The sequence below is a fragment of the Lycorma delicatula genome, chromosome 11 (assembly GCF_047948215.1).
Source record: "Lycorma delicatula isolate Av1 chromosome 11, ASM4794821v1, whole genome shotgun sequence".
In the NCBI taxonomy this organism is placed as follows: Eukaryota; Metazoa; Arthropoda; class Insecta; order Hemiptera; family Fulgoridae; genus Lycorma; species Lycorma delicatula.
This window is the reverse complement of record NC_134465.1, coordinates 12,967,720-12,984,295: the sequence shown is the minus strand read 5'-3', so window position 1 is coordinate 12,984,295 and position 16,576 is coordinate 12,967,720. Positions and strand designations below refer to the sequence as shown.

Here is a 16,576-nt window from a genome sequence, read left to right as displayed (position 1 = left end):
TAGATCCTTTAAAACTAGATTTCTTGAACATTATAGAAAACAGCTATTGCATGTCATCTATGGATTCATGTGATGTAAATAAATAAAAATCAAAAGCATTTTTAGAGAGTTTTTAAACTCACCTAGGTCTTCCAAGTTATGTGGATCAGTATATGGTGAAGCTAAGCAATCAAAACTTATCATTGCTTTTATTCTTGTTTCTGGCTTATTAACTAGATATAGCAAAGCTCCAATTACAGTTTCACCGATGCGAGATGATGCTCCGACATTACAGAGTGCTCTAGTCAATGCCTTTACGCCACCGCTACTAATAAAAACTTCAGGATTCAATACACCTATAAAAAACACAAAATGGAAAACCTATAAACAAAAGATGGCTTAACAATCTTTTTTCAACGGGTGATCAACTCTGCAGTATTAAATAGTGAAGTAAATACTTAACATAAAAGTTTGAAATTATTGTACAAAACTGCTTATAACCTAATTTTAGTAATAAATCACACAAGACAAGTAAAATAATGAAAATATCAAAATTAGGCTGATATAAAGGTAGAGAGAACTTACTTGGATTAATGTACTGATAGAGCTAGAAATTAAAAAAAGCATCTTTATAACACCGTAGGAGAATTATTTTATGGTATGAAATGTAGAAAACAAGAAAATTAAAACAAAGGAAAAATGTAACTTTGCAATATAGTTACTAGATAATAATCTTAAAAATTAGATGACTGATAAATCTAAAAGATATTTTAAAATGAATTAGACAAGAAACAGAAATTTATGAAAGAACTTATAAAAAATAGACGTGGTTGCAGGATAATGTAGCATTACATTCTTGGCGAGTTAATATTTTATTTGTACCAACAGATTCAATGGTTAAAAACTGCAAACTGAACAAAAAATACAATATTTATAAAACAGATAACTGAGGATATAGAGAAGATACCAAATATTTTTAGATCAACCCTTTTAGTAACAAGATCTTAAAGTACATACATATCGCTGTCACATTTAAATCACAAAGTAAGCTTCCAATGAAAAATGGAAAATATGAAATGACAGCTCTACTTAAAATACATCTCCAGATGGTAAAAAAAAATCTATTCCAGCAGTATAAGGAAAGAATCCCTTTTTGAAATTTCAGGAATAATTTTCAACTGTTATTTTTCATTAAATGCATCCTAAGCAGGTAAATCATAAAACCACTTTGTAAAAAAGTGGGTGAAACATCTTGTACCCCATTCAAAATGAAAAAGAAAACATCCAAGTAAAGTTGTTTCTAATATTACTTTTTAACTGGTGAAATTTTTTATTAAATGCAACTTCAGTATCTAAATTTAAAAAAAATCACCATCACCAGGACGGTGGGTTTAATTTTTTAATCAATACCTTATTTTTAAGTACATTATGAGTAAGTAAGTAGTAAAAGCATATTTTTCATTAAAAATGAGCTGTTCACTGATAAATAATTCAAGTGAAAATATAACAGACAAGTAGTAATTCAATTATGCAAATTGCTAAGTTTGGTAAAAATTAGTTTATTTTCTTAAAAGAGGTTCTGCTATTCATTGCAGTCTCATATGAACTGAAAAACAGATGCAAATTAAAATAATGATGATAATTTTTCTTCAATTTGTATAAAATGTAAAGAAAATATGAAATTAAAAAAGCACTGTAACTTTAATTTCATACAATAAAGAGAGCATATATGATGAACCTATTATTACATCATGGCATTTGCATACAATGTAATTTATTTGCCACCAAATGATGAAATCCAAGGTCTATGTGCCTAAAAAAATTCAGTAAAAGGCAATTTTCTTGTTTTTCACCCTCAAATGAAAAAAAATGAAAAAAAATAAATAAATAAAGAATTATTATTTTACATACATAACTCAACGAGTGTACCCAGAACTGCTCGAATCATTCGATCACGTATATCAGGAGGTGTCATAGTAAGTGATACAAGACATCGTGCAAGACTGATTGGAAACTCAGCAGCATTTAAGGAAAGTAAACGTCATACAACACGTAGTGCTTGAGTCCTTTCACAATCATTATCCAGTAACAAATCTAAAGATCTATGGAAAAGAAAAACAAGCTTGAAATATATATATATATATATATATATATATATATAAGTTTTTCCTCAATAAAAATTTATTTTTTTGTTACATCAAAAAGTTTTATTAATATCAAATAATAATTTTTTTTTTTAATTTAAAAAATTATGATGATGAAAAAATAACCAGGTCTGTTTAGTAATAAATAAATCTATTTAGACATATATAACATGTCTACTTATGCAGCATAATAAATTTTACCTCTATTATATGTAAAAATTATACACTTCTTAAAGTTTTAATTAGTCTTATTAAAGAAACTTCATATTTTCTAATTCTCATGTGTAATTTTTAAATAAATATAGTTAAATGCAAATAGTAGTTTATGGCATTGGTATGTGCTGAAAGTACACTGCAGAATGCAACAGTTTAAAGGGTTACACCACTTTGTATATGATTATAGCGAGCTGAATTCTTATTAATACGAACTGTCCTCCAAATCAGATAATTAATATATTATGTTGAAAGGTTAAAAACATCCATAAATATAAAATTTGATTAGAAATTAATTAGGGACTTAAGAGGCAATAATGAGTAAATTACTTTATAGTTACTGTACAACCATGTTACAAAGTTGTTATTGTCTCCCATTAGGCAGTTTATTTAGAAACATTGCTGCCAAGTCAATATGCAGACACTTACTGTCAAAATATAAGAAAACCATACTAAATAACAATATAGGATGATTTTGAGCATAATTCCAGATGAGTCTACTTGTATACAACTCTACCACATAAAGCTTTATCTTAAACTTTTTAAGATACATATACTCCTAAGCTGGAATATCAAGAGCTACAAAAAGAGACTGCAGATTTGTCACTTAAGACTGTAATACCCCTCCAACTATAGTACATATGCAACCTTACAATACAACATCTCATAACAAACAGTTTGGCGAGAGGTCAAACCTAACAAACATCAATTGGTGCACTCTCAGTTAATGACGATAAAGAAGTGCACCTTCATTTCTGCATCAAGTATTGAATAATTTAACAGTTTTATAGAATTTCTTGTCTTTAGTGATGATGCAACTTTTCAAATATAAAGAATTATGAATCGCCAAAAAAACATGAATCTGGAACCAGAAATTCCCACAGTTATTGAACATCTGCAAGAATCCCTAAAGGTGAACATGTTTTGTACTATTCAAGGTACACAGCATTTAGTTTTCTTTGTAAAGTCAACAGGAATACTTAGACAGATTGAACAGCCTGTTGCTACAACTTTATGAAGATGAATCACCCACAGATGATGACTGGTAGAATCATATCTACCATTATGATGACTGTCTTTCCAGTTACTACAAGATGTGAAGATACTTTAGTGAAAACTTGCCAAAATGTTAGGATAGGGTTCGAAAATTGCAATGATGAGGTATTAATACAGTAGCAACAATGATTTCCAAATTTTATCAGTGTAGATTTATAAAGTATATTGTTTCCTTACTACCATTCCCCTGCTGATCTTGTGGAATTTTTAATCCACTGCTGCTGTAACAGTGATCAACTGGATGATGTCTCACATGTATATGAGACATATCATCAACAGTATCACCTACATATCCATTTGCAACTGTAAAGAATACACTGAGCAAATGAAAGAATTGTAAATAAATTTAGGGAGTTTATCTTCATTTTATTGCAACAAAATTTGGAATCTTTTATTTTGAGAGGGAATAACTGAACAGGTTAATGTTGCCCAAATCAGAAGAGCAGGAAAATGCCTTACTGCATTCAAGTATATATCAAATTATACAACTGCAAAGAGAAATACATGCAGAAAATCTTTTTTCATGTGATGACAATAAACAGAAACAAAAAGTTGCTAAAAATGGACTCTAGAGATTATAAAAATAATATTAATCAGTAACAGTAAAACTATTGTGAAATAGAATAAAAAAATTAAAATAAGTAGTAGGTACCCATACATATACAAGCAAATACTTATACAGTGAGTAAATAATAATAATAATAATAATAATAATCTGTATATATATATATATATAGAGAGAGAGAGAGAGAAAGAGATAGAGAGGTAAAACTGCTGAACATATATATTTTTTTTTTATCATACCTCACTAACAAACATGGATACTGTAATTTTATACAAGAAGCAAAATCCTGTTTAGTTTGAATAAGAAATTTAACGACTCGAAGTGCAGCTGCTCGAACAAGACTAGATTCATGTACCATAGCAGGTCGTAAGCTGAAAGCAAAAAAGAAAAAAATGAACAGAATGAAAAATAAATATTTAAAATGAAAAAGAATTTTTTCAAATGGGCATTCCACCTGGTTAAGAAAAATAAATGTTTTAACACTCACAATATAAAATTTTTATAAGACTTGTTATGTTTTATCCTTTCATTTAGATATATAACTAAATTAGATATGTACCTAACTTTTTCTACTCAATTCATTTGTGTTTTAGTTTATAGCTATTTAAAGTTTAGTTAAAAATAATATTTTTTGTTTTTCAAGACCACCGAAACAATTTTTGCTTTCCTTATCAAAAATTATTTCTCATCTTATTAAATCACTCCAAATAAATCTTTTTTTTAAATTAACCATTAAAAATAAACATTTCAGAAAAACTTACCTAACACTCAAAGCATTATTAAAGTGTATAAGAAGTTTGTTTTAATATTGGAATTTTTGTAGGCAACGGAAAAGAGTTATCAAATACAATTTTGCCACATGATCCTTAATTATATTCACCACAACTAACAATAATTCATGGCTTTTTCCTTCCCAGAAAAATATTGCTTTTATTCAGAATTCTTGGAAAAAATTTGTTCAGAGAGTTATACAAACTTACCGCCTGGAAACAAGTGTACATAAAACATACATTTGGAACTGAACATTAATTAGTGAATATTGTTGCTTTTGAAATACTCCCACTGTGAATTTAAATCCAGGTTTGAATTCACATTTCTGAAAACAGGCTTGAAACCCTTTTTTCAAAATACTCTTGAGTTTGTATATCACATTATGCTGGATTCCAATAATGTTAAAACATATTCCTTCTCTTAGTGCATCTTTAAATTTGGGAAGAGCCAGAGATCATATGAATAGTAATATTAGGGTAATTACCTATTTAACAAACAGCAGAAAATATCTCTTTGGCAACCTTTAATGGCATTCTTACTTTTGTTAAACTATAACACAAAAACAACAAAAATCTCACATACCACAATAATATATCTTCAGTTGGAAATCCAAAATCTTTATCACCATTTTCATCAGTTATAATTTTAACAAATCCATTTAAATAACTAATTTGATGACTTTCTGAAACACCATGTTTTTTTGATACACTGATCAATATCTCCTTTACATTTTCAGCAACTCCTAGAGAACAAATAGAATTGATATTTATAAAACAAAATTATTTATACAATATTAGGTAATTATTGGTACTCATTTATTGCGAAGTGAGTAAAACATTTTTATTTTACCAAAGTATTAATTTGTACACAGTTTGTTGTTTATGAATATATTCCTGATGACACACAAACTTATTCATAATACCTAACCTGTTATACCTACCTTGTCATGAGACCTACCAACCATATCATATTCCTGATGACACACAAACTTATTCATAATACCTAACTTGTTATACCTACCTTGTCATGAGACCTACCAACCATATCACCCAAAGATCAAGCAGAACTTAACATTTTAAGATTCATATTAATAGATACACAACCCGATCACTGACTTACTCCTTTGGTAAATAAATAGAAATAAAAACAAGAAATGAAATGAAATATATGTTACCTAAAATATAAGAGAAAAATACACTTAAAAATATAAGTACACAATTCTTGAAAGCTTGGTACCTAGCCTTGTAAAAAGTGGAGAGAGAATATGGATCAAGAGGAATGAAAAAAACCATGAAGGTTTTGAAATTTGGTTATAATAGGAAAAGGAGAAAACAAAATGAAATTATACAATAAGAAATGAGAGAAGCATTAAGGAGAAGTAAAAATAAGAAGGAAGTATCTGTTGAAAGATATTAAAAAAAGTAAAATGTTATTTTCAATCATATGTTGTAGAGGCACCTTTCAGAGAAGAATTGTAAAAGGGGAAAGAGAATGAAAAAGGACTAATACCAGGGTCATTTGGAGAGTTCTCAGCTTGACAAAGAGATGATGCCATTATGACCAAATCACTATGTCTTTATCAAGTATGATCCTTTAGATGGTGGGCTGCAATGTTTCAGCAGATGCATACGTTTCATCTTTGTAGTGAATAAGCAATGCAAATAAGTTCTGACATTTACTAAAAAATGGATAAAATTGATGATCGAGTTGCTATAAAGAACTTTTATAAAAGATTTAATCCCAACAGACATATAAAAAAAGTTCATTTTTACAGGATTCTTCCCCTTTGTTTTCGTTGGTAAAAAAAGCAAGCTTCTGAATTTTAATGTGGTCCGTACATCTGTCCAAGATGATGAATGATCAGGGCAACCAAAAACAGTTACCAACAAAATGCCTCAAGAAATCACAACATCATATTAAATGACTGATGACATGACTGAAAGTATGCAAGCTGGATGACATTGCAAATATCTAAATAGACTGTGTCTATTTATATTTTATTAAATATTTTGGATATGAAAAAGCTTTTTACTCTATGGAAAAGTTATTTTAGGTCAAATTTATTAACAGTTGACCAAAAAACCAATTGACTGAACACTTCTGAAAGGTGTTTAGACTTATTTAAACTGGATTTTGCTGAGTTTCTTCATTTTATAACAGTAAATAACTGATAGATACACCATTACATGCTAAACACCAAACAGAAGTCAAAACCGGAGTGCGAGTGGGTGAAAGTGCGCCAAAGAAAGCGAAAACGGGTTTTCCAATTGTGGGAATAGTTATGGCTACAAGTTTTGGTTTTCTTATAGAGTGGTTCTATTAAACTTCCTGTAAAAAGGCAAGACCATCACCAGGGAGTATTATGCTTCACTATTAGACCAATTGAAGGTTGTTATTCAGGCTGAACAGCCACATCTTGCAAAAAAGAAAATGCTCTTTCACCATGATAATGGGCCTGCTAACATGTCTCCAGTTGTAGCTGCAAAATTTCATGATTTACATTTCAAATTGCTTCCACATGGACCATATTTCCCAGATTTGGTTCCCAGGGATTACTTCCTCTTTCCAAACCTGAAAATATGGCTCCCTGGACAAAAATTTACATTAAATGATGAGGTCAAAGCTGACATGCGCTCATTTTACAGAGTTGGACAAATCCTATTACATTGAAGGTATTAAAAAGTTGGAATGTCATTGATCTATATATATATAATTGCAAAATGGCTATGTTGAAAATCTTTTTTTTTAATTTCTGATAAATTTTGTGTTTTCTTTGTCAGGCCAAGAACTTTTCAAATGGCCCTCATATACACATATAAATCAAAAATGTATTAGATTGTTTAAAGAATTTTTTTCTGATGATGAATACTTTGATAATTGTTTATTATTCTATTTTATCTAATATTCTTCTTCTATTTTTTCTAATATTTTAAATTATCAAAAATACCTCAGTTTAAGAATATATAGGTAGTTTAAGTAAAATATATATAGGATAATACATTTAGTAAGAATATTTAAAAATAGTTTAAAGTTCACAAAGACAAAATAATGTTATTCCTGTGATCATATGCCATTATTATCTATCAATATATCTATGTTATAGCACTTCAGCAGAATGCTCACAATTGGGGGTTATTATTTCAATATCAATCATAGCTTCATATTCTAATTATAATTAGAATATGAATACAACTAAAGACCCTACCTAACTAAGCACTAACAGGGGTCAGCTACACAACAACGTGATTGTCTCCCCAGTACTTTACTCTTCTTTCACCAGTCAAACAAGTGCGTATCCAGTTACTATGCATAGTTAATTTTGTTGGATTATACTATTATGAATATTAACAAAATATTAAAATTTTGTTCTATCTTTTCTTCATACAATATTGTATATCCCTTTGTTAGATTTGCGTAATTTTTGTCAGTATTCACGTAAATTAATTATCTCAATAATAATTCATTAACTATATTTACTTATCACTCGTCAGTATTCAGTAACATGATATACACAATTAATTGTTTAAAAATGTTGTCCTTATGATTTACTTGTAATAATGAAAAAGGCATAAAAAACTAAAATCATATAGAATGATATAAAATGTGAATACTAATTTACTACAGACATAGATCTACTTATAATTACAGATAACACTGATACATTTGCTATAGGAAGTTTACAATGCTAAGTGGCTAGCAATCAACATTATTAACTAATAATTATAAATTACATATTACTAGCTGTAAGTTATTTCAAAACATTCCCAAGTTTAATTAAACTCATACATCGAGGTTTAAAAGTAATTATACACTTTTATTTGATTTTCTATTAAGATATTAAAAAAAGACAAAATAATATTAAAGTAACAATATAACTTTTAATCATATAGATCCTTCTGATGACTGCTGGGTAACAAGATGAAGAAACAATAATGTATTTTTAAAAACACTAAATATACTTATTTTACTTATATCTGTTGACCCTGGGTTTCAATCATTGATCGTGCACCTAATCTTATACCTCAGATTCAGTATTTTAGCATTACAGAAACTCAATCCTTTTTTATTTCTTTTATATGAATATTTTAATGAATTTTTACATTACTTTGACTTATTTCAGGTACATTAAATGTAGCAGACAGAGTATAATTAAGAAAAATCTCAGTTCAGATGTTAAAAAAATAAAACAGGAAAAAGAAAAATTAAGACTGTTAAAATACTGACGCAGCATATTTAAACATAAACTTGAAGACTAAGATGTAAGTACTAACATTCATGAGTACATAACCTTGTGTTTTTATATAATACTACAATGTATAGGTTTCTGTACAAAAAACCTAAAATAAATAACTCTGCGATTTAATAATGCGAACAATCTACATTCCAGAAATAAAACATCTTAGTTCCACATCCAAAATATGTTTTTCCGTAGCTTCACACAACTAAACACAGTAAAACACTAAAATTATTGAATAAAAATAAAATTACTACCGCTGATGTAATTTTTAAAGAAAATCTATTAAAAAAACCTAAGAATACTAATTGGTTAGGCTTGTGTAACCAACAAAATTTAGTATGTTATTATAGAAAACAAACAGCAAATTCACATCTAACATTCAAGAAAACATTGAAAAAAACCAACATACCTCTACTAGGATCCAATTTTATTCCTTTATCGGTGCCAGTGGAACCTGAAAAAATACGAACAATATAACCATACTGAACGAAACACAAAAAGAATACTTTTAATCACAGAAATAACAAATAATTAAAAAAATTACCTCTAGTTCCACGACTAGAAAGAATATTTCTAACCATCCAGCTGGAAACCCCCATAATTCATTAATTATACTATCGATTAACAGAATAAAACAATTGCATTCCAATTACAAGAAAAATTTGTCAGTAAACATACTGAAAGATAAATTGCTCATAAATGAATCGTTTCTTTCGTGACGTAAATGACGAATGATAGGATTGGATTGATAGTAAAGGTAGTTTACTTTTATTCGGATTTGAATACTAGATCGTGGATACCGGTTTCTTTGGTGGTTGGGTTTCAATTAACAATACATCTCAGGAATGGTTGAATTGAAACTGTACAAGACTACAGTTCATTTACACTCATACATATAATCCTCTGAAGTAATACCTGAACGGTAATTCCCGGAGGCTAAACAGTTAAAAGAAATGGTAACTACTTTCATCCGGAGGCCCTGGGTTCTAATCCCGGTCAGGCATGCCATTTTCAGACACACTACAAATCATTCATCTCATCCTCTGAAGCAATATCTAACAGTGAACCTGGAGGTTTAAAAAAAAAAAGATTGCTAAGTACGCAATAAGTTCTATTTTTAAGGCTAAAACTCATTATTATGCTCACTAACTTCCGTGTAAAATAAAACTAAGAATGATTTTAGAGGCAGAAAATGATGAAAAGTTGTAACATCGTTATAACTTATTTATTGGGAGCAATTTGTGATATTGTTGTCAACTAACATGAATTACATATACTTCTGAAAAAGACAAAAGTAATTCTCAAGAATACCAAGAATCCTGTACTAATTATAAGTGGAAAGTGAGGACAGATGTGAGGACTTTACAAAATATTTTTAGCTTTCTTAATTAAATCAAATATGCTGTCACACAACAGCATATCAAGCTCACCAAAGTAAGATGCTACTTGTCACCACAAGCCACATCTCCACTCTTTTCAATACAAAGATTGCCTGGGTATTTAATATCATCATTGTCAGAGAATGCATCACAAAAATACAAATAGTCAACAAAAAAAAACCAAATAAACTGAAGATACCAACATAATAAACATATGGGGTAAAAAAACCTATTTTTTATGTTTGAATAATATTACCTATTGTTAAAAAGGCAATAAATACATAAAATGTTTAACCGAAGCTAGTAACGAATTTAATTTTGAGCAAAATGGTGTAAGATAAGCTGAATAAAACAAAGAAAAGTTAGAATTTTATTTACAAACAGTACATTATTATATTTGTCAGAAAAGTACTTATTTAATGTAAACAAAACCCATCCATATAAGCACGGACAAACGGCGACTCCACAGCGGGCTGTCTATCCTCCCTTCCTTTCCTTCTCTTTCTCCCTCAATATCCCCATTATGTATTTTGATATTACCTCGAAGGTTTTGGTCCCGGAAGTATTGTAGACACTATATCCTGTGTGTTTAACTTTCCCGTCTTCCCATCACAGTCATTCCTTTGCTCAATCCAACTCTGGCAGTCGAAGGCCACGTGCTCCAGAGTATCTCTTCACCGCAATAAGAGCAGGTATCGTCTTTTACCCTCCTCCTACTACGCAGGTATACCCTGAACATACCATGGCCGGTCAGGAATTGGATGAGCCAAAAATTTAGCTCATCGAATCCCCTCTCGACCCACCTCTCTTATCAGCTGATACGTCCACCTACCCTTACTTGACGTGTCCCAACTTTTCTGCCAATTGCTCTTCATTTCTTCCAGTGCTACTTCACTCGTTCCTCCTTCATACAGAATTGCTCTCATTCTCGTCAGCTGCTGTAGGGGCGGAATACCATATTACAATCACATATTTTAAATTGTCTTATCTACACTGGGGAGGAAAAAAATTAAAAAATTTCACTATTTTCAAATTTTAATTATGTATTCCATAAAACAATAAAACAGGAAACATCTTTTGCCTTTTGTGATTTTTTCAAAAAATTCATTTTTTTCTAGATATAAGCAAACAACTTGCTCAGTAAAAGTTAGCAGGAATGCATCACAGCTAGTACATACATACATGTGTTCATTTTCATTCAAATTTATATTTAAATAGCACGTTACTAAAAAAAAATAAAAACTTATACTAGCATCGTACCTAGGTGATTAGATAATATTGAATGACAAGTTATTAAAACAACAAAAAAGCTTTAAATAAAATAATTTAAAAAATTTACTACTAATTATACATACCTACGTAGAATAATTATGAGAAGTGAACAAAAACTAGTTAAACAAGTTTTTATTTCTTTTCTTACAGACAATTTTTTATATTAGTAGTAATACATTGTGAGGACTGTAGGGATAGATCTTCAAAGTATTGCAATAAAGTTAATTCAAAATTTATTTTTGTTGAATATAATAATAATTTATTTGATGATGAATTTTATTCTTTTTGAAATGATTGTAAAACTCTTTGGTGCTTTGCCATTTAAAAATGAACATCAAAATTCATAAGTAGTACTATATATTGCTGATAATATACATGGAATGATGTTATAAACAATAATTACATTGAATTACATACATGAAATAGGTACAGTTAATATTTCATTCGTTCAGTTTTGATAAATCTACATAGGGCTGTAATATTAAATATTTGTAATATGATAATATGAAAAAATTTGTATTGGAGTTCATAGAAAAATGTAATGAATTAATTAATTCTCTGCAATTACAAAACAGAATAAAAGATTAAAAAGTTAAGAAGCATATTTTCAATTGTTTTGTGATTATTTTTTTATCACGTAGGTTTATTATAATTAGCTAATAAACTAACAGGTTATGTATTTGTTCAAACTTAAATATGTCCCAAATGCGACAATTTTTCTTGTTTACATACCTACAAAAGGTGGAAATGTGCTTTGTTGCTATTGATTTTCTTACCAAAATTGACATCCATTTGTCGATTTTCCAGTACTCAATCAACAAATATCTTGCATTTCAAATGGTCATCTAGCTTCAGTTCCTGGTTCAGCTGAATTTTAAACATGTGCATATCTTTCTTTAAAAAATTGCACTGTGCTTTTTGAAATGTCCAGATGCAATGACCAATGGTACATTGAGGTTTTGGGATCCTATACCACAATATTGCTCAAAATGTTAATGTTTTTGAGCAATACTACAGAAATCACGTTGCCCCTTTTGACATGGAACAAAAGGCTGATAAGAAATAAAATAGGTTTCATATTTTAATAATAATTCACTTTATTATTATTAATTTTAATAATTTATTTGTATCCTCTCTTATAAGTGCAACACACATATTTTTAATTCTAATTCTATTTTTGTTTTAAAAAATAATTAAAAAAAGAAATTTCTTCATTCAAATTTAATTATATATAAAAATTTTCTCAAATATGTTTTATTAATCCCTTTTGCATTGTTGTTATTTGTTTAATGCTCCATTATATATGCATTTTGTAACTGCAGAGGGTTCCTAACTAACAAAAACAGTACATAAAATAAGGCAAAATTCTTATAACAATAAAAACAAAATCACAAAAGGATTAGTGTTTTGTGGTATAACTATGACTAGTAAATTAAACAAAGCTAACAAGGATGTGAGGAATTCTCATTTTCATTAAATAATAGATATGAACTAATACGGTTTAACAAAATATAGTTTGCATTAGAGAATATGCCTTAAATAAACAAGCATTCTATTTATCATGTTATAGTCATCACCAACCAATTAGCTTAGAAAAGGAAAGTTGAGTTACCTCACTATGTTATCAGTATGAAAAGTAAATTTCAAACAGCAAAGAGAGCCATCAGGTGGATTTCTGAGAACCATAGGAATCTGTGGGTCAAAAGATTGTATCCTACCTTTAACTACTTCCTAACATCTATTACCTCAATTTGACCATTGCTAAAGTAAAGCTATGTCTTGATATAGTCACAAATTTATGTGAAAGCATGATTAAAGTAATTGGACAATGCTAACAGAATAGTGAGAAAATCGATGCTGAAAATCATTATTGTCTGTTGATGATGAAATTATTTTGAGTGCTTTATAACTCTGCACATAAAACACTATGAAAACGAGTCAAAACATTATGTCATGCTATCTACAACAAATGTAGAAGTAAAGTTGTTAAATCTAGATCTGTCGATATTAAAAATAATATTTTGTTCAGTGCTAATAATAATTTCATGAAACAGTTTTTAATATGAGATTAAGGATGTTCAGTCACTGTGATAAATTAACAATGAAAAGTTGAAATAAATATTAGTTACTAACCACAGTGGATAAACTCTGGGTCAAAAAAGGTGAAGTGAAGATGATTAAAGATTGAGTAAATTAATGGCATTATCAGCCCTAACACTAAATGGGGGTGGAGGGGGTGATGATCATTGTTTTGTGGTCAATTGAAAAGGGCAGTATAAAAAAGCAGGTGATCAGATCAGGGCAAGTTCTTCCACTAACCAAGAAAGAATAGATTCTATATTTCTAAAAATTTAGAAGTTGTAAGGCACTGTCCACTTATATACTTGATAAAAAGTGAAGTCTAAAGGTGCTGGTTGAAAATTGAATGAAGAAATTCTGGGTGAAATCCAATATCCTCAAAGCACATAGTTTAAAAGAGAAAGCTGCAGCCCCATAATTTACATATAACTGCCTTCTACTGCTGAATACAAGTATTGGGAGAAGGGAAAAAGTTTCTTTGTATTTACACAGTAGGTGGATTTAGGATTGTGTAACTCTGGCAGTACTTCTATGCTTTTGTAATGTGACATATCGCTGAGTATTTTTAGAAAGGTTATGATTATAGAAGCTTATATAATTAAAAGTTACTCAATCTTGAAAATAAAGAAGAGATTTGATATATTTTGAAATTTTATAATAAAAGGGGAAGAATGCAACAGGCTACTAAAAACATTTGTGATGTTTATGTCATGAAGTAGTATGTGTGGCATAAAACTGGTTTAAGAATTTCCAATCTGGAAATTTTTGTCAATGATGCATATTTCTCTGGTCGGCCAATGACTGAAAAAATTGGTGAAATCGTGAAAAAAATTGAGCAAGACTGGCTGATTAGCAGTTAGTTACAAATTAAATATGGACCATGAAACAGTTTTAAACCATTTGAAGAAGGATGGATAAAAAACTATATGTGGGTGCCACATGATTTAACAACAAAAAATTTAATCGACAGAATTTCCATCTTAAAATTACTGCTAAAATGGAATGAAATTGAATCATTTTTAAAATGGCTCATTATGGGAATAAAAAATGAATCATACAACAAAATAATTTATGGAAAAGATTGTGGTTGAAGCAAGGTGAAGTTACACAAATGATGGCGAAGCCAAGAAAACCGATGCTTTGTATGTGTGGTGGTATTGGAAAACAACTGTGAGATGCAGTAACCTGGTCAAACGATTAATAGCATACTATTACAACAATGGCAGATCCCAAACATCTTAGAATTGAAAGAACTTGGCTGAGAAGTTTAGTTGCATCACTGTATAGTTCTGACCTTGAACTGTAAAACTACCATTTGTTTCTAGCTCTAGAGGATTTTCTTAACAGTATTACGTTGGCTTCAAAAAAGGCCTATGAAGATCACTTGTCACAGTTTTTTGTCCAAAAAACACAAGTTCTAAAGATGGGATAAGATTTTATCTTAAAAATGGCAAAAGATGGTCGATCAAAACTGCACATATTTGATTTAATAAAGTTCATTTGAAATAAAAAAAAATTGTTTTACTTTTATATTAAAATACAAAAGAAACCTTTCCCCCAACCCTTTATAACATTCATTTTGGTTTGTCCTTCACAGATGACCACAAATTACCAAATATACCTGTAATTTTAACTTTAATGTATGTTAAAAGTTAAAACCCGCACTGTAATGTGTTACTTCTCATTACATTTATCATTTATATTAATAATATCATTGTCTGGCAAGGCATAAGACTTTTTACATACTCAAGAGGAGGAATCTTTAATATTTTTAACAGTAGATTTACCAATTAATTTATCTACAATTAATTTTTTCCATCTGCAATGAGGTCATTATGAGTACTAACTTATCTAACATCCTGACCCACATACGGAAAGACATCTGTCTTGTGATGATCCTGGTTGCTACCCAAACTCCTCTGTTGCTAGCCTTGATGAGCTTTACTGGAGGTTATCTTTTAGAACCTCTAAACCAGATAACACATCAAAGTCATCAGTTTGGCCTCTGTCAGGATGCCATCAATGCAAATGCCTTGGTAGACATTTCCATTAGTGCGCTTATACTACTTATTATTGCCTTTGTATGGCTTCTTCCAAGCACGACCACCTACTGTTATAACCCTCAACTATCAAATTAACCAAAGTTTTCACACAAGAACTCTGCCCTTATCTATCTTCAATTAGACTATGCACTCAGATCATTACTTGATACAGCATTTTAAACACCAAAAATACTATTATCATAACAACAAAACAAGTGTTGATTAGATAAATGATAATCTTTTCCTACAATTCAATTTACTCAAAGTCCTCTTTGATTTACTCAAAAATCAAGAAACAAATTCACAAATTTAATAAGCTTCTAATGAAAACATTCTTATATCTTTCTGCTCTGGTCCATTTTCAGGAGTGAGATCAATGCCTACACCCTCCCATACCACAGTTCCATCACAGAGTTCTCAACACATCCTAACAGCAAATATCTAAACTGAAGGGGGCTTAATGCCGAAACGCCTATCTTGGTGAAGTAAGCACTTAAGTGGACTCATAGCCACCCGTGTTAACTTATGTAACAGTTTTAATCAAAAAGGTTTACAAATTCCATTACAGGAACTGCCTTATATTTACACAGAGAGTGGATGCACTCTCAAACAAGATATGCCATTTGCTACTTCTTAAATCAAAAAGTGACCTTCCTATCACATCCAAGCTTCCCCACTGGTATAGTTTTCTAAAAGAGATTAGTGTGAAGCCCTGGGTGTAGTATGTTTGTGATATTGTTTAATGAATGTGTCTGTATGTAATAGAAATGGTTTATGTAGATGTGATATGTAGCCTTTCCGCAGTTTGAAGAAAGTCTGACCCAGTTAGAGTACCCCAG

The 16,576-nt window shown here is 29.8% G+C and overlaps 1 protein-coding gene across 1 annotated transcript in view; it reads right to left on the bottom strand.

The window, feature by feature from the left end:
- LOC142332465 (uncharacterized) overlaps window positions 1–9,637 on the bottom strand; it is a 93,020-nt gene extending 83,383 nt beyond the window's left edge. The window contains exons 1-7 of the mRNA XM_075378912.1: window positions 9,510–9,637; window positions 9,375–9,419; window positions 5,311–5,470; window positions 4,197–4,328; window positions 2,027–2,081; window positions 832–883; window positions 123–335 (exon numbers count right to left, since the gene is read on the bottom strand). Coding sequence (XP_075235027.1) covers window positions 123–335; window positions 832–883; window positions 2,027–2,081; window positions 4,197–4,328; window positions 5,311–5,470; window positions 9,375–9,419; window positions 9,510–9,564 — 712 coding nt within the window. The 5' untranslated portion in view covers window positions 9,565–9,637. The remainder of the gene's footprint in view (window positions 1–122; window positions 336–831; window positions 884–2,026; window positions 2,082–4,196; window positions 4,329–5,310; window positions 5,471–9,374; window positions 9,420–9,509) is intronic.
- Between the last annotated feature and the right edge of the window lie 6,939 nt (window positions 9,638–16,576).